At 39.0% G+C, this 25,393-nt stretch overlaps 1 protein-coding gene across 4 annotated transcripts in view; it reads right to left on the bottom strand.

Annotated features, from left to right (window-relative positions):
- Nucleotides 1-4,823: 4,823 nt before the first annotated feature.
- AFTPH (aftiphilin) overlaps nucleotides 4,824-25,393 on the bottom strand; it is a 48,045-nt gene continuing 27,475 nt past the window's right edge. Inside the window, exons 6-10 of one of the 4 annotated variants that reach the window (XM_074864326.1) lie at nucleotides 24,144-24,266; nucleotides 17,744-17,804; nucleotides 16,016-16,099; nucleotides 11,916-12,039; nucleotides 4,824-6,032 (exon numbers count right to left, since the gene is read on the bottom strand). In XM_074864326.1, the coding sequence (XP_074720427.1) occupies nucleotides 5,888-6,032; nucleotides 11,916-12,039; nucleotides 16,016-16,099; nucleotides 17,744-17,804; nucleotides 24,144-24,266 (537 nt within the window). In that variant the 3' untranslated portion in view covers nucleotides 4,824-5,887. Of the gene's footprint in view, nucleotides 6,033-11,915; nucleotides 12,040-16,015; nucleotides 16,188-17,743; nucleotides 17,805-24,143; nucleotides 24,267-25,393 lie in introns of those variants that run through there. The other 3 variants (XM_074864327.1, XR_012628349.1, XM_074864328.1) reach the window with 3 other exon arrangements.

The raw sequence follows: 25,393 nt of genomic DNA, 5'->3' as shown, positions 1-25,393 counted from the left end.
TAGGAAACCTACTTGTATTCTGAGGGGATTTGCTTGCTGGACCTGGCACCAGCCATGCAAATGCTTGCAGCATGGGACTGCACATGCATGTGTACTAATAAACCCCTCGACGGTTCAGCCCTAACGAGTGAGGATCAGTCACAACGCCTGAACTGCCGGCATTAGCACAGGTGTAGCAGGTCAGCAGCAAATGCCACCTTGGTCGCACAAACGGTGAGGACACAGGTGGAAGCCCAGCAGAGCACCTTAGGGCATAGAGCCCGAGAGGGTCAGCTTCATTTTGATGCCTTGGTTCAGTTTATTGCACACATGGGTACATATTCTAAACACTCAAAACTATGCCAAAACGATCATTAAGGATGTGGAAAACCATGCCAGAAGGATCATTAAGTCTGCCTAGGAAAATATTAAAAAAATATCTATACCACCTTAATCTGACTCTCCTTTGAATTAGTCTTTAGTTAGAGTCTCATTATTTTGTTTTCCACAGGACGACAGCGTCTTTTAGTTCAATGAGAAGTATTTTTTTGCCCCTTCACATTCTACAAGTAGTCCCAAGCCTTATTTAAGGCACACAATCCAGCTCCTGTATGGAGTGTAGTATTAGGAACCTCTGCAGATATAGGCCCTTTACGTTAGGCGAGTACGGTCCTGACAAAATCAGTGGATCTGCAGGGGAAGATTCAGAGCCCCTAAACTAGGAACATACTTCTCTTCGGTGACTATACAGCGAATCCAGATGTAAGACAGTGAGCACTGCCCTATCCCTTTGAGATGTGTGTGGTACCTGTATCAGCTGAGTCCTTCTCAGATACAGCTGACAAACTGCAAAGGAGTATGGCGTTTCAAACGGAGTTGATCTTTGCAACCCTGCTGTAACACAGGGATAACAATGTATATTACAGGTTTAAGAACGGGTTGACAAGATGAAAACAAGAACCCCGGCAGTTTTGGGTGCTTAGCACATGCACCTGATCCCCGGTGTCGCAGAGCCCCAGTTGTGTATCAAACTAGCAAAGCTCCTAACTGCTTAAGCTACCTTCTGAAGAAATTAGCATTTCTGCATATCCCAATCAGGCAACTCACGCTGGGTACCAAATGACAGAAGTGCACAAGTGACCTCCTGCAAAAAAAGCTGGCATGGCCAGCTGCTTCAGTCCAGGAGAGCATCACACTCCACTGTGTCTTCTCTGTAGTTTCGACAAGGCCATCCTTTCTCTTCAGCTCTATGAAGCAGGGGCCCTGCAGAGAAGAGTTTCACTGCACTCTGCTGATTCAGAGAATAAATCTGCGCAGGGCATGAGGCAAGGATTGGGTGAAGACAGGATGATACGTAAGTAACGACTGTCACATTGCAGATGCATGACAGGACTGAAGCTGCAGCTCCAAATCACAGCGGCAGAGCTTAGCTTTTGAGGATTTGATTTTATAGCTACAGTCTGGATTTATAACGTACCTCCTTATTTAAAGATAATTTTTTAAAAAGGTCTTCTAACATCTGGACTTGTATCAACGCTAAAACAGGGACCAGCAGCTGCATTTAAACCCCTTATGTCTGCAGTCCAGCTCTCTACCAAAAATAATTGATAGCGATAGCGGGCTGTTGCGACGCACGCAACTTACACTCACCCGACGGGTTTGACACATTTTCTCTGCAGTATAGTAACACAGAGCCTTGGGTCTCTGAGGCTCAGTTCCAGATTCTGGAGAAGAGCAGCCAGTGGGCACAGTGTGTGTGCCTATAATCCATCCCAGGCTTTCTCTCCTCTCCAAATGCCCCTGCTCCTCACGCTTGTATGCCACTTTCTCCACCACCTGCTCTTCCTATAGCTATCCCAGCTGCCTACGCTCTGAATCCTGCTTCACCTTTCTTCCTCTGCTCAGAGCTTCTCCTAAGCTCCTGCTTTATATTTTCTTCCAGCTCCTCCTCACCTTGTTTTTAGCCCTCTGAATTTCAATGTGTTGCTTCTCCCCATCTCCTTTCACGTTCCAGGTTCACCTAAGGGAACAGACCAGGCTGCTTGCTGCCTTTAGGGGCTGTGCTCTTCCACAGAGGCCAGATTATGAAAAACTCCTCTGCTTTTGTAGCAGACATTCCTAGCAGGTGCTACGCAATTATTAGATTCCATATGCTTTTACAAATTATATTCAAGTGTATTTTGCAACTATCCTGTATCTTCAGACTGCTCTGAAATTTAAAAGACAATTATACAGAGGTGCAGAACTGGCACAGAAGAGTTGCACCTAGATGTAAGTGGTTGGGCCAAGGCTGATCCATCTTATGTGCTCTGAGCTAAGATTCCCTTGCATCCTATAAAGACTATTAAATGTTCAGCCCAAGTGCAGCAGTCCTGCAGTCCAACAATGAACCTTTCCACATGCCAATTTCCTTACCAGGTAAAATTCTGTACATCAATCCAAGGGGATGAAGGGTTAACTTCAGTACACACTAATTGCATTTGAGGGCATCTACATACATTATTTGTAAGCTTTATTTTTTTGGCATCTCAAAATGAATCTGTCAAGCTAACGATATTCTGAGAAGGTCTTAACGTTTCTGGTGCCATAGGAAGTGCAGGACTGCTAACACCTGCAGCAGGTGGTAATGCTCCCGATAAGTCAGCGTTGGACCACTGAGCATCAGAGTGCAGTCTTTTGGATGAGACAAGCAGAGTCCAGCTCTTCTTCACAGTCACTCAGTGGCCTGCAGCTCGCTTCACAGTGGGAGTTTTGGACTTTGCTTCATGGCCACGTTCCAACTCAGGCAATTGCATCTGAACTGAGTGTCCTCTGCTGCTTCTGCTGGATGGGCACATAAACACCTTGCTATTAAATGACACTACTTCTCAAGTGAACGCGATACACGCTGACATGTCTGATGACGATGTACAGCAACACGTATGCGCAGAAAGTATCAATTACCATCCTGCCTGTAAACCTACTGGCAAGATTAAACTAGATAAGGCACGCCGTGTCAATGGGAACAGCATGGAAGGACAATCCCGACACAGCCAGATCCACTAGACAAAACTTTCTGCATAAGAACAAAGCTGCCTGTACAAGACAGGAGGAGAGAGGTAGAGGAGACTGTCTGTCCATCCCACAATCGACAAGAAAGAAGGGGGCTGAAGCTAGCAGACAAAAAGCAATGCTACATTTTAAGGCAAGCAACATGCACCTCAAAAGGCTGAATTCAGATGGAAGATTTATGTCTTTCAGCAGTGCGAAGGTCTGTGGGATGCAGTAATTTTTTTTTTTGGGCAGAAAGAACATAAAAACCCCATAAACACACTAGGTAGCACCAGGTTTCACAAAGTTTCAGATTGGTACATCAGTCACTATAGAAATCTCCTTTTCCCCCTGCCATTTCTTCCCCCTCCCCCATCGACAGCGGGCCACCAAGTACTGCACTTGGGGACTGGAAGACAAATGGGCAGCTGCCTCTAGAGGCAATTGTGAGGAGACTAAAGATCAACTTGCAGCTGGCACTTCCACCCCCACCTCTCCTTAATACTTCAGTCCACTTGCTGCCAGACAAGGATCATGAGTCAGCTCCTAAACATATTCTCCTTGAAACAATAGCTATAGCTCTCTGCTGCAGCTATACCGCTACTCTGGTTCCAAGGGACATGCCACAGTTATGGAAACAAAAGGACTGATTTTAAGCTACAGCAGCCCAACACCAGAACCGAATGATATCATAAGCATGCACTAGAGAATACTATGCTAAACCTGTGGGATTAGCAAAGCTAATTTTGACATGTAACAGGCATGAAGTCTGTGATGACAATCTGCAGAGACAGCACATAGAAGTGTTTTTGGGGCTACATGGTAAAGCAGAAGGCTTTTGCATAAACCTCTTCAGCTACAACGGGGTGCAGTTCGGTACCACAGAACTGTATGCTGCAGTACTAATTAGAGGGCAAAGGAGCCAATTTAGACTTTACAAATTAACTTTATCACAACCATAGGAGCTGCGCTCTCAGTTCTGAGTAGCCACCACTCACTGAAACTCCTGTGTTCACAAAGGTGGAACTCCAATGTTCACCTCTCGAGGACATTTCAAGAAGGAAAAAGCTTCCTTCTGAAAGGACGACATTTCAGCTTACCAGCTAATAACATCAAACTTTAACTTTTCTGACCCAAGTGCTGTCAGACGATAAAGAATTCAACAAAAGGGTAAGAAAATGCATTGGAGATTTCTCAGAACCAGTGATGAACTGGTGGTGACTACCGAGCACTTAAAGAGCTGTGCACATAGTAAAGGTTAGACATGGGAGAATCTATGCCCATGCAAAGCACTCTCAAGAAATATCAGCACCCAGAGCATGCCTTACCTGCAGACAGTCCACTGATACCCTCTGAAGAGGTGTTGCTGAAAGAGCTACAGCATAAGCTAACATGTTAGGAAACTTGAGCGAATACTACGTTTACATTTTTATTTCTAGCTAAGGAATAGGCAAAACCAGTTGTCCTTTCTCACCTCACCATAATTTATGTTTCTTACAGCTGAGTATTGCCAATTACTTTGAAGAAGTCTCTAACCCAAAATACTGACATGTCTTGAGCCACATCATCCTACAAGCTGGAAGGCAACTTTGAGATAGAAATAAAAGACGACATCACAACATGTTCACAGAGACAGGACAATTAAAGAAAAATCTGCTTCTCCTTCTGCAGGCCCCTGACAGGTGTGTTTTGTGGGACTGTGCAACACAAATTAGAAGGTTCTACTGTTAATGCACTGCATTGATTTTACCATCAACAGAAATGTGAATCATCTATACATTCTGTATAAAAAAATAGCAGACTATATACATATGTATCTTTTAAATTATTTTATTTTGTGTAAGCTAAAAGGAAATTTACACACTTAAATCTCAAAAGACCTTGGGCATGCACATTGACCTTTTTAGAGGTTCTTCTACATAGCTCTCTTTTTTCCATAGGAATTTCCCCAGACATTTACAACCCATAGTTTTTTACTGTATGTACAGCCTAAAACCATAGCAATCTATGATTATGTCATTTTACACTGTGCAAAATCAAACAGGAATAGTGGTACAACAGAACATAAAAATTTTTAAACAGGTAAATTTCATTGTAAGACATTCATATAGTTTTGGTCCTTCTTTTCCAAATCAAACTGATTAAAAGCAGACAACCTTCTAATGACCCAAAAAAATCAAGTATTTAGACAGTGATCCATAACTGGAACAAGAAGTTACTGACAGCATACCTTTCAAAAGGCTATATAGTGACAGAGCCATACTACTGAAGTTTAAGAACATAAAAATTGATCAGCCAACCAAACAGGGGGAGGGGACGGGTGAGAAGAAAAGGAAAAAACACATCTTAAGCTTGTTAAAACACAAAAGAAATCATTGGGTTTTAAAGAAACAACAACAACTGAAAACCCACAAAGGGACAATGTAACCTTTTGGGTTTTTTTTCCAGCAATAAGTATCTTACTATATGCAGGAAAGAAAAAGATGCTCAATGCAATCTGAAAAACTTTAAGGGGGACTTCACAGATTGTGAAGATTGAAGTTTTCATTATGTGTTTCTAGGATTTTTTTTTAAACTTTTTAAAGTTTTGTAAGAAGGACACCACCAGTGTATTTCACAAAGACATAAATGTATACACCCCAGCACAACAAAAAGAATAGATCTTCAAAAAGATTTACCCCGAATTATTTACATTTTTCTCTAATATAAATTTAGGACTCCAGTATGTAAATAAATATACATTACTATGTATACCTTTCTAGTGCTGCTTACCAACAAATCATCTGAACTTGATTTTTTTTAATTAAAGCAAGATTGCTTTTTACGACCCACAGAGGGAAGAAAAAAAATCAGTAGAAAATGTCCAATTCACATCACTTTAGTCTACCTTTTCTTGGCAGCTTGTTGAAGGTGTTAATGTGGCTGGGAACATCAACACCTTGGCATGCATGAAAGTTAAGTCAGGAAGGCTAGAAATCACCTTGGCAGCCTCTTCACTAAGATGTTCTTCCTTTTTAGGCTTCCTGTTGAGAAGAAAAGAACAAAGTGCATTAATCCAGTACCTGATATCCCTCGGATCACTGAAAGAATCACTGATTGAAGCAATGTTCTGTCAGTTTGTCTCCCACTGACAGGCACTTCTGTAAGCTACTTGAAGGTAGTCTAATGTTATAATACCTACCTGCCTACTAACAAAATGTTAACATAGAAAGTCAGCAAAATGTTCCTGTATATTGTTGCAATAAGGAAAGAAAAAGATTTCCCATTCGGATGCTAATTTTTATATATTTTTCTTTTTTTCTGGCAGGTTCCAGACTCACTTGAAGAGACAACCATGCCCATATTCTAGGGATAAGACAATAGAAGCATTAGTTCTGAACTATCTAAATCCAATACAATCTTTCAAAATAAAGTGGAAAAAATCTTGAAAGGACATTAAGAAGTTCCTAACTTACTACTTAATACTTTTAAAATAAAAAGGTACTTATGGTGCATTTCCAACACAGCTGTTCTCAGATTATACATCATACTGCTCTACATTGTGATCCACAAACCCTTTTTTCCCCCCCAGGGCTCAGCAGCAGCAAAAGGTGGCTCACAACTTGTAGTTACTTGCTTTGAAGTGCAGTAGTACGTGTAGCCGTAACGATACACGCAGCAGTTTGGGAATCACTTGGTGTCTACTTTGCCTTTTGCATTATTCACAAGAATTACTGAGCACAAATGAATAAAGAGGTCTGAATCCCACGTTGCTTGGTTCTCACTATTATGCAAAAACCTCACATTTCCTAAGTAAAATGAAGCCTCGCTCAGACTGCTACAGAGGACCCCCCTCCCCTGCCCAAACTTCCACACTTTACAGACATCTGGCTTATCTTTGAAGAACGCTGCCTATTACTAGAAATATTCAGTTTTCCATCAAACGTTATTCCAGTTCCAAAAAGGCACCTGCTACACCCTGTAATGACGTTAGAAATTCTAGCTAAATAAGCTCTCTCATCTCTGGGGCAAAAAGCTCAGACAAAAGGCTTGAACCAAATAAACTGCCTTTCTCTAGAACACTTCAGAAATTTCCTTTCTAATATCTTGTCTTAGCTATAAACTTTAAACTGAGCCCATAAAAGGGGCAATGACCACTCTGATCATGAAGCAGCATGTACTTTATTTTCTTCTGTCAGAACCCATCAGGATTGTTTCCTGAGCTGATCAGAGATCAGGGAAAAGCAAGGAGCTAGGTGTTTGCTTCAGCAGCAGTCTCAGAATTTCTTAGCTAGGAGGAGAAGAAAAAAAGAGCTGGAGTCAAACTCATCCTTGACATCACTGATCATTGTGTTGACACTGAACTATCACTTTTGTTTGCTACTTGAAATCTCCACTTGATGAAAGACCTCTAGATGAGGCAGCCTAGATACTAAATCTGACTTTCCTTCACTAGAATAGCAATATTTTCTTTTCTCTGCTGCAGTGGAATTTCATGAGCCACTGACTAGGCAGATTACCAAATTCTGGAGGATAAACAAAGCTGTGTGCTGGATTTACTGAAGGAAGAAGCAGAGAGCCAATATGTGGCTCCTTCTTTAACAACTTCAGTCAGCTCTGTTTGCACTTGAAGGACTATCTCTTGAACTGTTGAAATGTGGTTCTCAGCCACCACTGTGTTATCAGTATCTGGTGCCACTATTAGTAATCGCTTACCACAAGCCTCTTAAAGGTACAAACTCCTGGTGATCGAGGACTTACAGCTAACAAAGGAGTGTTTGACAGAGGAAGCCAAAGGAAGAGGGCTGACTCAGAGATCTGCACTAAAAGGAGTTCCTGTAATTGTTAATCAGGCACCGAGATGGAGCTCCTTGCTATTTATATCCCTCTTGCTCCTCTGCTCAACTGTGGCATGCCAAGAAATGGCACTGCTGGGTCCCAGAGGCAGCGTGGCGTTTTATTTGGTGGTCATACGCAGGACCTTTATCACAGGACGATGCTATTGCTCTCACTGTACTAGCTGGTCTCTGCAACACCACTACAGAACATGTGCACCACTGAGCAGTCAGATGTGAATCTCACCTGATTACTGAATGCTCCCCTCCTCGCTGGAGGCCCTTTGCCATAATTTATCTACTTAATGTGTCTGTAAAAAGTATCTATAAAGAAGGACAAGCTAACACACTAACACAGAAAACATAACTATGACCAAGTTACAGCTATAGATGCAATCCCTGGGTAATGAGGCTCAGAACCTGTTTTTAAATCATCTCAGTGCAGAGAGGGACGAGACAGCCCAAAGTCTCCATTCCTTGATGGAGAGAGCCAGGTTCCTCTGGAAGACAATAAAACTGGACACTGCAAGTACCCTTTTCTGGGTAACAGTCAACACCTTTGGCAGCAAATAATCACCACGGCAACCATAAAGAATTACTCACTAACTCTCTAAATTTAAAAGACAAAGTAGCAGACTGTTTTTACCCTTAAAACTTGCCAAACTGTCTAATAACTGCTGTGTCTTTTGATAGAGGCAAGAGAAATAACCATGCCAGGTGCATTAATTTCAGTCACCACTTTTGCTGAAGATGTTCCCTCTGTCAAGAGCTTCTTTTGCTAAACCCTGGTCTGTGGGGGGGTATTGCAGAGCTTCTCCTGCTCATGCACTCTTAATTTCTGGGTACCATGGTGTAGAGAACGGACATCCAAATAAGTGGATTGTCCATGACAGCTGTTACTACTTCTGTCTACTTTGGAAACAGAAATTTTGATTACTAAACCATGAAAGGACCCAGCCCTGGCTCAAAACAAGGTCTCCAAGCCATTCAGGTTTTAAACCTACCCTCCACAGAACACTTTGCCCCATCCATCTCTTCTCTTACGCTGGGTTACATTTCCTCCCAAGAGAAAGGACAAGAAGGGATGCCCTTACTCAAGCAATTGTGCCAGTCCCTCTACCTGTTGGCATAAAGTTGCCCTTTCAAAGGCGTGTTAACATTAAGCTGCAAGATATAAGCCAGACTGATGGGCAGGAAAGTTGTTGGGAAAAAAGGTAGCAAGAAATAGGGAATGCTTTGTCAATGTGTCACTCACACCTCACTGTTCTGTTTTGCATTCCAACCCCTTCCTGCAGTCTTTCAGGACTTCAGTCATCTCTCAGGTTTGCAAAGGGTTTTGTGGATAGCACCAGCAAGGCCAGGCTCTAACAGCAACGAGCTGATTAGAGAAACACACTTTAAAAATCGCTCTGTAATTAAGAGTCAGCCTGCTCCATCCAACAATGCCCCCAAGGAGTATTTCCAGTTTAAATGAGGGTTTCAGCCATTTCTTGGAAAGGTATCAGTGCTCTGCTTTCCTTCAAAAAGACAGCGGATAAACTTTTGATCTCTGCCAATTCTATGGAATCGGGCAAGGCTGCAGAGTCTCTGTGGAATGCTGTACTGGATCCCTGACCTTCAACACTTACTGCTGCCATCAAGATTTCAGGCTCAAGCCAAGGGGGAAGCTTCCCCTCCTCTCCCAACACTTTCCTTCTGAGAAACTGACTTACCAACTTCGAGAGATGGATTTGCAAGCAGAAGATGGGGCTGTTTCAGACAAAGACAACTCTTCACATGGCTTCCTACAGCTGGACAACGGTATTTTCACTCTAAACTTTACCCCAATGATCCTGAGTTCAGACAAGTTACAGATATGGCATAGCCTCAGCACAACTGAGGTTGCCATCGAAGTGGCGTTAAGGCACTGGCCACATCTTCCACTGATCAGTTATCATGAATGGCTATTAGTCCATATTTCCAGGTTGGTGCATGAATGTCATCCTTGTTGAGCTGGCTGTACCCAGCCATTCCAATTTTAAAGTCTCCAGTTCATTAAGAAAGAATAAAAAACAATTCAAAAGAAAAAAAAATTATTACAAAAAGCTAACATAATGCAACATGTTTGGCATACTGCTGAGATAAGACCTTCTTATTTCTCTGAAGGTTTCTAGCTTGAAAAACAAACACAGACTGCTCTTCTTTTGGAGAGCATGAAATCAAAAAAGAAAAAAACACTTGACATTATTAAAATTCAGAGTTGACACAAACATACAAAATATATTGAACACTAAAAACAGCTGCTTTAAAACAAGCAGCTAAACCTCGTGTGTGTCCGAACTTAACTGCCAAGTTTGAGGTCCCCAGCCTCTCCCTACAGCCTGATATATTGCTATAGCACAGATCTAGAACCTCTTCCTATCATAAGCAATGCTCTCCAGAAGGGGGTAAGAATTTTGACACCTAGATAAAGAGCTTTAACAGCGCAAGTAAGAACTTCCAAATGCACCATGGAAGCCCTGGAAAAAACCCAAACCCCTCATATCAAAAAACAACAAACCAAAAAAATGAAGATCTGCATTCCTTTAAGGAAAGCCGACTTCCCTGTTCCTTTGTAAAGAAAAAGTAAGCTAAGACTTCTTAAAGCAAGCAAGCAGGTACAAGTCTATGAGTAGAGGTAAAATAATTAATAAAGATACATTTGGAGTTTGTATGTCCTGCTATGAATTTGTGGTCACTTAAATTAGACTCAGAATATATTACAAAAATATTTCAACTGTAACTATGTTTTCTAATTAGTGAAAGTCAAACTTTCCCACTAGTGCATCTTCAGAAAGTGTATATGCACTCCATGGATAGAAAACTAGGCAATCCAAAAGCCAAGACACAAAACTCAGCACTGAAGTGTGGAGTTCCCTCTACCGGCTCTCCCTTGAAATTTCATGGCTTGTTGATCTTTATTCAGTGTTTGCTTCGAACATTTTCACTGCAGGAAAACTAGCGAGATAGTTTTCTCAATGAAAGAACATGTTTTAAAAGAGCTCTTGAAAATTATAGTTTTAGTCATCTTAAGAACGCCAGCTATCTCCTACCATTATAAATCATTACATTTGACACACCTCTTCCCATGCCTCCTCTCTAAGCGCTATGCTGCGTGGAAACACATCTAGTTTCAGAGTGCTGAATAAACCCGAAAGCTCGCTTATGAGGGAGGTTACGTTACTATCTATTAGTTGCAATGCAACTAATATTCTGTTGAATGCTGAGGCATGTACTTCCTCAACAATAGAAATGTTTTACTTGGTGAGAATCACTCAGCAATTCTTTTAATGGCCACAGATATTAATTACTGGCTAAGACAGTCCAGGATCCTACTGTTAAGATACACATTCAAAAAATAAACCCAAAGAATACAAGCTTATAAATGGAGAGACTATTCCGTATCCATTCAACAGACCAGACTTCAAGGAAGACATCTGATACCTAAAGCCTTTATATAGATTCTACCTATGAAAAAAGGTACAGAAGAACTTCACATGAGATCCATGAAGCAGAAAGGACATCCTAAACCAACTACTTGCTCATTCCTTAACTTGAGACAGCAAAATTAACCTGATGTTTGATCACTGAAATTTTGACAGGTGCTAGAAATATACGGAGAGGGACAAACATTGTCATAATTATTAGTCAGTTTTAACATTTTACTTGTGGAACATTCCGTACCTATGAATTACACAGAGGACCGAAAGTCTTCTGTCAAAGTCCTAGGTCACTGAACTGGGTGGTTCAGTTTACCCTTCCATTCTTAGGAATCAGCTCTGTTCTTCAGAAAGTCACCTCTTCCAGTCCAGTTTTTGGCTCTAGCTTTTCAACTTACATCCTGGTGATCTTTTTCTTTCAGGTTATTAACTTTTCCCATCTTATTTTAGAGTTCTATGATAACTCAAAATATGAACTACAGTAGTATGAATTTCATATTTACATTTAATTATTAAATTTAAGCCTTTTGATCATTCAAGAACTTCTGACCTAAAATAGCACATACATTCACTCCTCACACTTTGTGCCACCCTTAAGAAAGGAAGGAAAAAAACCACACCAAAAAGTATTTACCTTGTGGATGTGCTTGCCTTCTCCACTGTGGACATGAGTCTTGCAAACGCATCAGTCACTCTGTTGCTTGCATTGGAAGTTTCCAGTTTTGAGGTTGTCAATTCATACAACTCAGGATCCACACCTTATAGTATAAAATGATAATCAGTGATGGTTGGAGGCAAGTATAGCCATAATTAGCCACAGACCAACTTTAGCTAGAGACTGTTTTCTGTAAACATCTGAATCATTTATAATTTCAAGATACATGAAAAGAACATGACAGAACATGCCTGCGTTTCTGAAACACTGTCCTCTCTGCCCACCCTTTTTCAGCAGCAAAACACTCGCACATTGGATCAAGTCTGGCATACGAGGTCTCAGTCTGAGAGTAAACAAATTTGATTTACCTTTTAGAGTGAAACACCTGTAAAAATGTCAGCTGTGTTAAAATGGATTGTTTCAATTACTTCAACTCGACTGTTTGTATTAAAAGAACACTGCACGTTAACAGGGACCAACTCTTTAACAAGAGAGTACACACAACATTGGCATGCGTTAGAGTGCATTTAGTATCTTGCTTGTCACAAGAGGTTGTGTTAAAAATTTAAGTGAGGAAAAGCAGCTTTTATGATACATAAAAGTGGAATGGCATTAAAAAAAAGGTTACATACTAATACGTATAATGCTACCAAAACTTTTAGTCTACGCTCCCTTTTCATCTTTCAAATATTTATAAAGCATCACATATCTGGGTGTTTCAGCCTTGATTTCCTAGTTTCAGATTTTAAGATTTTCATCTTAAGTCAGATGCTGAATTTTGACATCACGTCACATACGTTACGAATAGATTTCAAATGTTATCAGCAGAGGTCATTCTGAAAACAATGCAAACAATGAAACCTGCGTCCAAAAAAAATACATACGTATGGGTGAAATTCTACCTGTTTAATATCAATGCATCATGTCTCAGTAGGAAGCAGCTCTAGAATTTTCAGATATTAAGTATGTTTTCTTTTAAAAAGTCTCTAGGAATTAGAATTATCAAAATAAATCAACATGTAAGACTGTTACAACACATTTTGTTGCTCAGAAGCATTTTCAATTAGCGATATACTTCTAGTTACAGTTGCAGCTATTTTATACTTCATGGGTTTAAATGGAGTGTGCATACGCACCATCCGCAATTATGAATATTTTTCAAAAACAGCATAGAATTTTTTTACAGAAGTATTGTGTTTTATAGACACCTGTGTTCTAAACAAGCGTAACACTAGTGCCAGTTGATTTGGACAACAAATTTCATACAGATTTCATACTACTGCAGAACAAATGTTGCAAATACTCAGACACGATGGTCCCACGTAGCTACCTAATAAAACTAGCATTTATAAACTTACGTGCTGATTATTTTACCCAGTTTACTTGCCTGAATCAAGATACTTTTAGAAGTACTCCTGAAATACCAAAAGATTACTAAATTTAAAAAAAAAAGCCTGTGCCTGTTGCCTTTTCCACCCAGTAATTGCAGTACTACGTGTGCAAACAGATGAGATTAATAATCCTCATGCCTGTTTTGCATGACCTCTTCTCAAGCAGTGTCTTGACAATTCGTCATTTGTGCACAACTTAAATACTCTTTCATTGTCAGAAAACTAAGCCGACCAAAAAGTAAAATTAAGAAAGTCATCTGGTTAAGCTGCAAGGGGGGGCGGGGGGGCGCGGGGAGAAGATTTGCTCCATTTAATGAGTTGATTAGAAATTAATCAACTGTCCTTTCAATGCACTTTTTTAAAAGTCTGGATTCTCAAAAGTTAATTTCATCCAGTTTCATGTAAAACATCAAAATATGTGCTGTCCTGAGACCAGTATACCAAGACTAAGTATTGTCAGATGTTTACAGAACTCGGAAATAGGAAAAAGCCCAACTCTTCCATAAAATATCAACTTTCAGTCAGGGAGAGGAAGACTTGAAGAAAAACACTTTGACTCGCAGAAGCCTGCGAAATCCCATTAAGGTACAAATTGTAAAACTAATTGAAACGAAGAGTCCTTTGACATGCAACTCTGCAACAAATGTTAAATGCAACCTTATAAGTTACATCATTTCAATATTCACATTTATGGTCCTGAATTCATTTTCATTGTAGTGTGATGTCACTGCTCAAATTTACTGTTGTTAGGCACCTCTTACTCAGTTACATTTATGTTAAACTATTAACAGGAAAAATAAAACAATACACCACATCTGTGGGAACATACTAGAAATGAGTAACTCCCTGTTCGTGATGTAGAATGCAAATTTTTATAAAAAAGTTATTACGGCTACTGATGAAATCCGACTGAAAAGAATTCAGCGCAGATCTACAGTTAAGTAAAATTAAGGTCTTCAGAGAAAGAACAAACTTCTACTACTGATAAAAGTTTCTTCTTTAAGCCAAAAGACCTAACAATTTGTCTTTCAATTATTTTATTTCTTTTTAAGAGTTGCATATTCTCCATTTTACTCAAATGGTTAGAGAATATTTATGGAAAGCACTGCAAAACCTTAATGAGATATTGAAGGAAAGTTAGCCAACCAAACCCCACACAAAGCTCCTAAACACACACACAAACACACGAGCTGCAAGCCAAGAAACAAATGACTTTCCCAGAAACAAGTCAGGAGGAAAGAAAAGCCAAAACCAAAAAAACCCCAAAATAGGCACTACAGGGCACACCAGGGAAGGTGGTAATACCTGTAACTTGATGAAACAACAACAAATATGCAGTAAAAGGCTAACAGGGTATCTATCCCTCCAGTAATCACTTCAAATGCGCACACCACACACCACCAGGACACAAGATCGTACCCGACTGTACGAGCAGTACATGTACTGGGTACTGACAACTTTTATGTCCACAGACTTGCACACACTTACAAAAGAATCTGCAAAACTCAAGCATCTTGAATTTGCTACCTATCACTTTCGCGACAAACGTGCCATCTTTCATCTGATAATGACATCTCTCAGGGGTGGAATAAAAAGACATTTGGAATGCAATACCATAAAATGGCCTTCAATGATCAGATTGCAAAACTAAAAAAGCAGGTTTTTAAAAACAAAAAATACAATAATAATTATAAGCACTTATTTGAAATGTGGGAAAACCCCAAGCCCCTTAAAAATTGTTTTTTTAAATTAAAATCCCTAAGAGGAAAAAACCCCTTCCTACGAAGAAAGTGATTATCATGGCTTCAGGCATTGTATTGAAAGAGCATTTGCCTTATCCACTTAACCTACGCACTGGGACAAATCCCCAAAATGTTCCCTTAAATTCCTGCAAAAATTTATTCAAAGTGTAGGTTTTCACAAGCTCATGCAAAATACTCAGAGCATGTCAAAACCATGCGATAAATGAATTCAATTACTTTCACATATTATTCAACAGAGAGAGTGGTGGTTTTGTCTCCTTTTAAGGGAATAAGTTGCAGATAAAGTGCTTTGGTTTTATAATTAACATTCATGAACTTCTGATGTCCCACAAACATGCAACTATCCTTGTTTTCTATTATGAATGTTGTTAAAACACTTTTTTCACTTTATCATTAATATCAGTAGTTCACACACAGAAAAAATTTACAGCCTTCCGGTAGCAGCAAACCCCAGCAGGGTTGTGATATGTTAAGCCCCACAACTTTATATTCACACATAACTTCCAAATAACATCATAATCCTATAATTTGGAGGCACTCAGTCAGAAGAGAGAGCAAGCCTCATTTTTTGGGAATCATCACATCTACAGCATATTTCAATTTTTCTTAAATGCTTAGAAAAGCCAACTTTCAAAATTTCTCATTTGAAGCAAGTGTTTTAACATCTTATTTGCAAAAGCGTAAGAGTCATTCATTCCTTCAGCATGTGACAAATACAGAGCTGACAGTACCTTTTAAATACTTTGCACTCTATACAAAACGTCAGAAAATAGAACACAAATTAAAGGAAAAAAACGCAGTAGGAAGACATTTCAGAGAAAGGCAACGTAAAATTTCTCCTTGTTTATAGGAAAGTCAAGTGATGTGCTCATGCTTTTAGTAACTCGTTATAATATTACAGTTGTGGTTTTAACACTCTGCTGACCTGGGATTGTGGTGGTGCTGCTAGAGCTACTGTCATCCACGGGCCCAAAGAAATCAAGGTTCAGAAGAGTGGAACCTCCACTAGCTTGAAATTCAGTGACCGTGTTGGTAGGCAGCCATATAGAAGGTAAGCCAAGGGAGGGGTTTATGTGTAAAAAGGGGTAAGACACACACTTGAACATGCAAGTTATAATTAGTACTCAGTACGCAATTTAAAAATTGACATGAAAACAATGCTTACAGTATTAGTTTGTACCTTCTAAAATGTTAACAACTTAATTCAGTGCACATTTCCTCATGTACAATGCAGCAAGGAAATCAACACTAGTAACTTTAAAATAGAAATATTTATTTCGATCTAAAAATGAAAGAGAACCAGCACGACCCAGAGAGAAAGATGTGATCAGTTAAAGGGAAACAATATATAGGTCAATTGATAGTTAGAATATAGTGGGCTTTTTCTCCCCTTACTGAAATTGAAAGCCATTCTTTCATCAGGAAGACTTAGCAGATCCCCAAATAGCAAAGAACCAAAAAAAAAAAAAAACCTTTAAAGTTTTATTTAGCAGCTTTAAGCTATTAATTATCATTATCTTACAGTAGTATGAACACCAGGTAACAAATACCACTCTTATATCCAGTTCCTCACTGGTAAGTTATACTGTTCCCCTTTAGTACTAAAACAGAAATCAAACCAAGATACATTTTAAAGAAGTTGTTTGTTAAAAAGAAAGCATGATGATTGACTGAAGTAATAAGACACCAGACAACAGCAAAAGGGTCCATCCAGGCTTTCCTTCAGCACCATGATATTGCTATCCAAACTCTTACATCCCGCACGTTCTGAAACAACACCATGAGGCAACACCAGTGCAGCAAGAGATGCAGTTTATTTTAGCCTGCTTTCGAACAACTTGTGTCCTGAATGAATTGCTGTTAGCAGGCGCCTCATAAAGGTATCAGTTCGTTTACAGGTTTCTAGTCTGTCAATCAAACAAGTTTCCAAAACTTGTTTTATTTCCTTTGCATGCACTTACATTTCTGAAACTGGAGGCGGTGGCACAACTCACTTTGCTATTAAAATAGACGTAGGCGAAGGGTCTTTTATGTGATAACTATGTACATTTACAGATACAAATAAGTTCGTAGCTACCTCTTTAATATTAGCTGTAATTAGCTCTTGAGTGTAAGCAAAAGTGCTAACAGATAAAGTCACATTTTTGAAATATAAAATTATCTGTAAATCTGAAAACTTTCAGCTCAAGAAGTGTATCTTTTGCAAACAGTTTGTGGTTAAAATATTGTGCTTTGAAGTAGCCACTATACAGAAGTTTGTCATTCAAAGGATGTCTAAAGAGACAGTTCATTGGTGAAAAATACTTTTAAGAAGTAAAACTTGTCGATCTAAAATGCTTATTTGTTTCGTTATAATCTGCGGTTATACATAATGAAGTGTTAATATTGCCACTGTGTCACTAGCATATGGCAGGAATCTAAAATAATACTTGGTATTTTTCAGACAACATAATACTTCACATATGGGCACAGTTAATCAGAAAGAAAGCCTGAATTTCCAAAGTTAGGAGTAAGAAATAAATATTATATATATTTATATATATATGTGTGTGTGTATTAAAAAAAAAAATAAATCAGCAGATAGATGTTTGTCTGAACTTTGTAGCTTTCTTATCTCTAGCTCTGGTGCTAGAGGCTCTACGGAGAGACGTACCATCTAAAGGGTTAGTAAGGCCACTGCTACTCCAGTCAAACTGGACAGGTGGTAGAGATTCCTAGAGTCGAAAAGTCAGAAATCAGATTTTATAGTCAGTTCAGGTTACAACAATGCAAAGCAGTTCAAACAACAGATTCTTTAGCGTCTAAGTACTAAAAAGACAACTAAATGAGCAAGCCCCAACTTTTGGGAGGCGTGTATTTTCATAATATGCACTAAAGATTCAAAGTAGATTTGTTCTACCACAGGAAGTCTCATTAAATTCTGAACAGTACAGATTAGGTTAACTTCTAACTCAAACAGGATTTGCAAATTGACTAAAACATATGAATTAGATAAAAAACCTTAAGGCATAGTTGAAAGTTAAACTACCATTACTTTCACAGAAGACAAGGCATTTTGCATAAAGAGTTATGTATACACAATTACAGGGCAAATTTAGGACAGGGTTATTAGTGAAAGCTGTCTGTACATCCATGCTTTGTCCTGATTATATGTAAAATCAGTTATTTACCATCAAACAGCCCATGATTCTTTTGGTTTGTTTTGCTTTTAAAAGACATAGTCCCTACATGTGAGGGATGAACTATCAACACCTTCCCCACTCCACCCCCTTAAAAAAAAAAAAAAATCCTGTGATTTATTATGCTTTAACAATTAACTCATTTCAATATATAAAAAAGCCATTGGTAACAATGCTTGAACAAGAGGAGCACTGAAATGTTGACTCCTTTTCTGGGAGCCCATCCTTGTTTTTTGCCTCTTATTTCCTCTTGTGCAGCCTTTTGCACACACACAGGTAAACCAAGCAAGCAGCAGGGACCATGCTTTACAGGAAAAGTGTGTTCAGGTGCAGTGTAACTTGCAAGTGCTGTCCTCCTGTATTCTCAGGACACAAACTGATGGGACAGTATCAGAAATGTCTGAAATAAGTTGATCTTTCTACTTCTGTGCATTACATTTCTGCACTCTCCCCAGTGAGGTCAACTGTCAAGTAGTACTGGGAAAGGACGTGCCCTCAACTTCTAACAGAACAATCATACTTATGTAAGAAAAGCAATGGAAGTTCTCTGCAGCATTGTTCAAAACGCATCACTAGGTGTCAAACTTCCAGTGGCTGAGACATACCTTCTCTTGGCTTTTGTAGAAAGTCAGGCTTTAATTTTTTTTTACTTTTAAAACTTACAACTATCCAACACACAAAAAAATATTCAGATTCACAAATCAAGACTGTAGCAACCTGAGCTAGCTTTGAACTGTGAGGCTTTTGCTAGGTGACAGATGTTTACAGAAAGAAAAATGAGGGGAGCTGGAGATTTCTGTATTTACTTATAGTAAATGCCTTGCCTAGAAAAATCTTTCCTACCTAATGACTTGGAAATATTTCCAGTACTGAGCACAACTAGAACAGTATTCACTCCATGGAGCTTAAGGAGCTGATGCTACACTTTCTACTTTGCTTTGGTAATGAAATTACTGGCAATGGAAACATAATGTTAGCAGTGTGGAAGCTGCACCTAATGCAGTAATAATCACTATCATCAGCAGCTTGTTTAAAGTTTGTCACTTCTAAAATATATTAATATTAAAAGGGGTTCATACAGAAAAAAAAAAAAGGAAGCAACTATGAAAATTCAGTAGCTTTCTGCCCTGAGTAAAATGAAGTCAAACTGAAACAAAGTAGCTTCCCACCAACTCTCACTGAGGAAAACACCCACTACATTTTGTGTCAAAAGACTGAGTCAGAACTGATGAGTGTGACAGAATTGCATAGAAAAGGTGGTATCAACAGCTGGCTAAGCTCTTCCCTTTAATGATGACTTGATTCTCAAATTTGCCAAGCAGAGAACAAAGGATGTGATTTTTCCTAAAATGGGGGAGAAAAAAATCTGACTCCAAATCAGTAAGAGTATATTAGTCCGCTCTGTGGGATGAGGCTGTTCTGTTGACTTCAACCACTTGCAAAAGAGGGGGGTGGCAAGTAAAGCAGACCCCATCTATACAGGATGCTGGCAAGCCCTGGTCTATACAGCAGCAAACAAAGCGAAAGGAGAGGGTAGAGGCAAAAGCCAATTAAACAGAAATGAAAAGTTTTCTGTTTCTAGTGACCTTGGCCCTAAGAAAAACTAACTATACTGGGACATCTGAACACAGCATTGAAACCTCAGACAATGGGAACATGCCCTGAAAATGGGAATGTAATGTTTTGTCTTTCAGAGATTGCAAGGTTGCTAGACTACTGCATTTGCAACCATTATTTTAATAACATGCGTTAAGGAAGAGTGCCCAATCTAGAAGAATATCAAGCATTGGGGCAAACTGCTCTCACTCCTCCCTCCATCTTAGATTACAGGATACGGTACAGAAATGAAAAAGTATACCCAGCTGTCAGAGTACTACTCTGAATGTTAAGGAAGTGAGAAAGAGGGAACTAAAATGCCTGCTGGTTTTACTGCATCATATTTCACTTTTATCAAAGTGAGAGATGTTTTCACACAGTAATTTTAGGATGGTATTATGCAAGAGCTTTTATAATCCAAAAGAGTAGAATGTAAATGTTTGTGCCAATAATTACCTGAGGAATATAAAACTAAATAAAAAAAGAAAGTATTTTGCTGTCTTAAAGCTGGGGAAAAAAAATAGAAGGCCTTGTAATACAAATATAGTATCAATATTTAGATAGATCCCACAAATAGGCATCATAAACATTTCAGAAAAAGGTTTACAAGGAAGTAATTCAAACATTTCATTGTGTGTATTCATTGGCAAAATTACAAAAGTTCTGAAAATTATTCTTTTCCAACACCACCTTTCAGTGACTGTCACACCTGACCGAATAGTTCTGTAATATCTCTTACCTGCAAATCTTTCTCTCTTACTCTGTCAGCAAAGCTACATATATTCTTGGATCTTTCTCATATGTATAACTGGAGAGTAGTTCCATGATGGAGCCTTTGGCTGGTGGCCAATAATATGGTAGTTTGCATCTGTCATTTTTAGAAGTCCTGATGGTCCCTTATGTCATTAAAAGTGTTTTTAAAGACTGTCACCCCATGGGCTCTAATTAAGGTTCAGTCCCTAATAGCCAGCAAGTGTAGGATGCATATTTCTATTATAACCTGATCCCTAGTTCATCCTTACATGCATGCAGATGTGCTGTAACAGGCACCCACAGAAAGGAACTACTTTCTTCTAGAAAGGTCTGGGTCAGTGTAGATTTCTATTCCAACATAAAACTTACGAAGCAAAACTAGGCAGGTAAGAAATCCCAAAGTTATCCTGCACGCTGGGATAAAGCTACCACTAGACTCTTCCAAAGAAATAGTCCCAAATAGAGAGAAGAGCATGCTTTGCAGCAATAGTGAAACAGCAGAAATATTTAGATAACTTTTTTCAAGAAAGCCGAAGAGAAGCAGGTAAATAAACTTTAAAACATTAACCAGAGAACAAGATCAAATCAAGAGAAAGCAGTCAACATTTAAGTCCAAACAGCAACCTTTTTAACAAGCACTGGAACATATTTTAATCGCACTGCCTGAAGACTTGGTCATGGTGTAGAAGCCCACTATAGCAGATGCTATTAAAAAAAAAAAAAGAAAAAAAAGAAAAAAAAAAGAGAAGAGAAGGGTACCTATCTCAGGTTTCACAATCAAAGGTTGCCTGTTTGAGCAGCCTCTCTTTCTTACAGCTGATGTGCCTTGATAGAGGCTTTTACTTCAGACCTGCAAAGTCTGAGACACCATGCTTAAAGGGAACAGTAATCAGGGGATTATTTCATATTCTGTTTACTGCCTCACAGTTATGAGCTCAAAGGAACAGAGAAATAAACCCTGAATTGTCAAGATAAACAACAGATCAAAGAAGAATTTAGATGCTACCTTCGAATATAAAGCAGAACAAGTCTACAAAAGTCATCTTCATACAACAAACTAAAGTGATAGATCAGTAACTTGACTTGCTCGAGAGGAGAAATAATCATTTAAAAAAACCTTGTCCTTACAGCTTAAATAGCTCAGATGGAAATTTGTCCACTGTATTTTCACAGACTAACCAAACCAGTAAGATCCTCTGCAGGGAAGGAGGCCAAAACATACAGAGTTTATATAATAATGAGGAAAAAGTATTGCAGCTCATTCACTGCTTTTTTCCTCATTTCTAATGCTATTTTAAATCTCTGCATGCTTTCCTCTGTTCACCTACAACCAAAAAAATTTAGAGGCATTTCTGTTTCTACAAATGTTCTTTCCACTCATACTTTTGCATCATCACAGTCTTTCCTCCAAAGTTTTATGCCCTCAGCAGGAGTCATACACGTACATGCACAGACACTGACCTGTATACATGTCCCATAAATGCCAGGCTTTGAACAAAGGTAAACTCTTTTCCTTAAGCAAAGCATAGGGAATCTATTAACCAGAGCCTCTCTTTCCAACAAGAAAGCCAATATTCTGAGGTTTCTGAATATAAGAATGACCCATCATAATCACTATCTGAAAATGGAGGAATTTAGAAGTTTTAACTAAATAATTACACATTAACTGGGTAAGCTTAAAGGTACCTAATTGTTGCACCCAAATTACCTGTGTTTAGAATAAAAAGTTCCAGGGTCCGCTAAAATTGCCTATTTACCAATTGCGTATTTACCAGTGTTTATAGTACAGTTCTTAATGAAATGTTCACCAAACTTTGGGCACATCATCTTAATACTACTACAGTCTGGAATGTTCCTAAGAGGCAGTCTGCACAAGGAAGGTGAAGCTGGATTTTCCCAAAAGCAAACAGAAGCCACCAAACATTAACAGAAGATAGGGCCAAGAAAGAAACAAGGTGTCTGAGGTGGAGTATTGATCGTTCGTGCCCTGAAACTTTCCAAACGTCACTTAACTGTGGCCTCTTAGCATTCTTAATGGTTAGAGCTCAAACTCATCTCTTTCCCAAAAGCTTATTTTAGTATTTGTCTTTTTGGAAAAAAATAACCTAAGGCCAACAGTGCAAACAGACAAAGAAGCTTCTCCTATGTATTCATGGACCACAACTATTGAACCAAGATGGCCTTGTCAGAACAAGCTATGGGACAGGATTATCAAGCTGCAACAAAAGTAATGGGAAATTCTGCTGCAGGAGTACCCAAAAATACAAATTCCTAGTTAGAGAAAAAACAGACGACTTTCATAAGTAGAGGTTCTCATTTTCAGCACTCAGCACTATGACTGCCAAGCAACTGAGAAAATGGCACATGTCAGAGATGCTGCTACTTCAGGCTCCTGCAGCTCTCTACACTATGTTTAGTCTATGGTTTAATCTATATTTTCCCCTCTGTAAAAAAAGGAACTTTGAACGCTGCAGAAAGCCAGTGAAATCTTCCTACTTTGTTCATATATAGAAACGACACAAGTGATTTCTTCAGCTCAGACTGGTTGCAATAATCATTATTGTTACCTTTTTTTAATACCTAGTTCAGCTGCTCAGTTCTACTATTTGTGAGAAGCGGCATAAGAAGCATCACCAAACAAGTATATTACTATATAAAACAACCTTGTTTCTGAGCCCACTGACATACCGCTATTCCACAATGAAAAAAAACTTCTCCTCTGGTACAAGCATGTCACAGAGCTCTGCACTGCTGGCAGAGCAAAGAGCGCAAAGAAATCGCTATGGTCAGAAGCACCTAGTATTAAGGTTAGGTGTAGAACAGAATAATTCATTTTGGAATGCCTTCAATCAGAAGTCACAAGCTTAACAGGTAAGTAAGGATGCTGGGCAGATTAAACAAGACCTGCACTAAGGAGGGACACAGTTGACTCTCTGAATGTGTCGAGTACCACTGTGGTGACATTGAAAATGAAATGTCTCTGCATATCCCATTAGCTGGTTGCCAGCCACACACATTGCAACATGCATGGCATTAAAGTGGTTTTCTCATATAATATCAAAACAACAACAACATCAAAACAGAACTCATGGAATTCAAAAGCTCACTCCTAAACTCCTCTGAACTAATTTTATATCACACTCTTATAATAAGCTCCAGAAAAAGCAAAGATTAAAAATGTTAGCCAGAGGAAGGTCAACTGTAAAGTCACATCTAAAATTTGTGGAAGTAACTGTCCCCTGCCTTTTAAAGCAAATTGCTGTATAACAGCAGATATTATCAGGACTCTTAAATGCTGGCCACCAACTCCTACAGTCTTATCATAGGGACTCCCTTCCAGTCACACATGAAAAGTAGATCCAAGAGCAGGACTTCAATCTGACACAAGGAACACCTGCCTTTTACATAGAGGTTTCTTTGAACACACCATCCAGATACTTTAAATATGAAGGAAGAAGCAAGGCATCCCATTGTTTCCCTCATTTGTTCTTTCCCTCTCCTCCCCCTTCTTTCACTATTTTTTACCTGGAACTGATCAGATGTACATGTGTTCATCTCGGGTGATACCGGAGGTGTCTGCCCTATTGAAGCTATTTTTTCTGCTGCAGATATTGGTTTCAAAGGTTCCTTGGTAGGCTCTAACATACCCTAAATAGATAAAGAAATAAATTAAAAATCACATGCACACACAGACACACACGCACTTACATATATATGAACTGCAAATGCAAAAAAATAGAAAACACACTACTAGGTAATACTACCCTCAGCTAGGGTCTTGGGGGTAACCATACATCTCTGGGACACTTTCAGTGAGGGGGGCTGAAGGAGATGGGGCAGGAGGGAGAATCATCCTGGTTCCTTAGGCCTAAGAAACATTTTAGAGCCAGTAACAGAAACACAAGTGCTTAGCTGGAGCTTGCTTTCAACTTTCAATAATGTAATTTAAGCTGGAGGAAAGAGTTACTTGATAAGGTGACATCTCCTCCCAATTGTGTGTAGACTATTCCAGGAATATCAAATGGCCCACCAGAAACATACAAGTGCATTCATTCCATTTCAACAATTAAGTAATTCAGAAGAAACAAGCCAAATTATCAGTTTGCAGAATGATATCAAGAATAATAATTATGGACATGGAAATAAATACACTAAAAAGCATTACAAAAATAATTAAACCCACATTTTTAATTTTAAACAAACTGCTCAAAGCTAAACAGTATTATGAAAAATGTCTGAAACCTCTGGTGTTCCTGAATAAAACTGACAGTGAGAAAGAGATCTACAGAAAGACCAAAGTTTGCACTGAGACATGCAAACCACCTCAGAACAACGAGGTATGAGAAAAGAAACCCCCAAATAAAACCACTGGATTTGCAGCTAGCAGATTTTAAAATAATTTCAGGAAGTCAGCCACCAAGACCAACTGTTCTGCAAATGTTTCTACACTATGTCGGGGGAGCTTAGAATTTAACCAGCAGTTAAATCAACTCTTTCGGACAGCAGAGAAACATATGAAGCAGCGTAGCAATAGAGAGCAGCAAGCCACTTTACTACTACCACCATCTCTATCCAGCTTATTGTGTGCACAAGTATATACAAAATTTAGGAGATAATTAATCTGTTGCAAAAAATAACTGTACATGTTGCCCACAAACATAGCCTTGCTCACAGATGTGTTACGGGAAGAAAACAGCAATTGCTATGAGATGTTTTATCTCTCTGTATCAGAATACCATGCTTACAGCCAGAGAAGTGCATGAGCTGACCTTGAA

Source organism: Strix uralensis, chromosome 3 (genome assembly GCF_047716275.1).
Source record: "Strix uralensis isolate ZFMK-TIS-50842 chromosome 3, bStrUra1, whole genome shotgun sequence".
NCBI classification, from domain to species: Eukaryota; Metazoa; Chordata; class Aves; order Strigiformes; family Strigidae; genus Strix; species Strix uralensis.
Note: the sequence above shows the minus strand (reverse complement) of the source record. Positions and strands in the feature narration are given on the sequence as shown.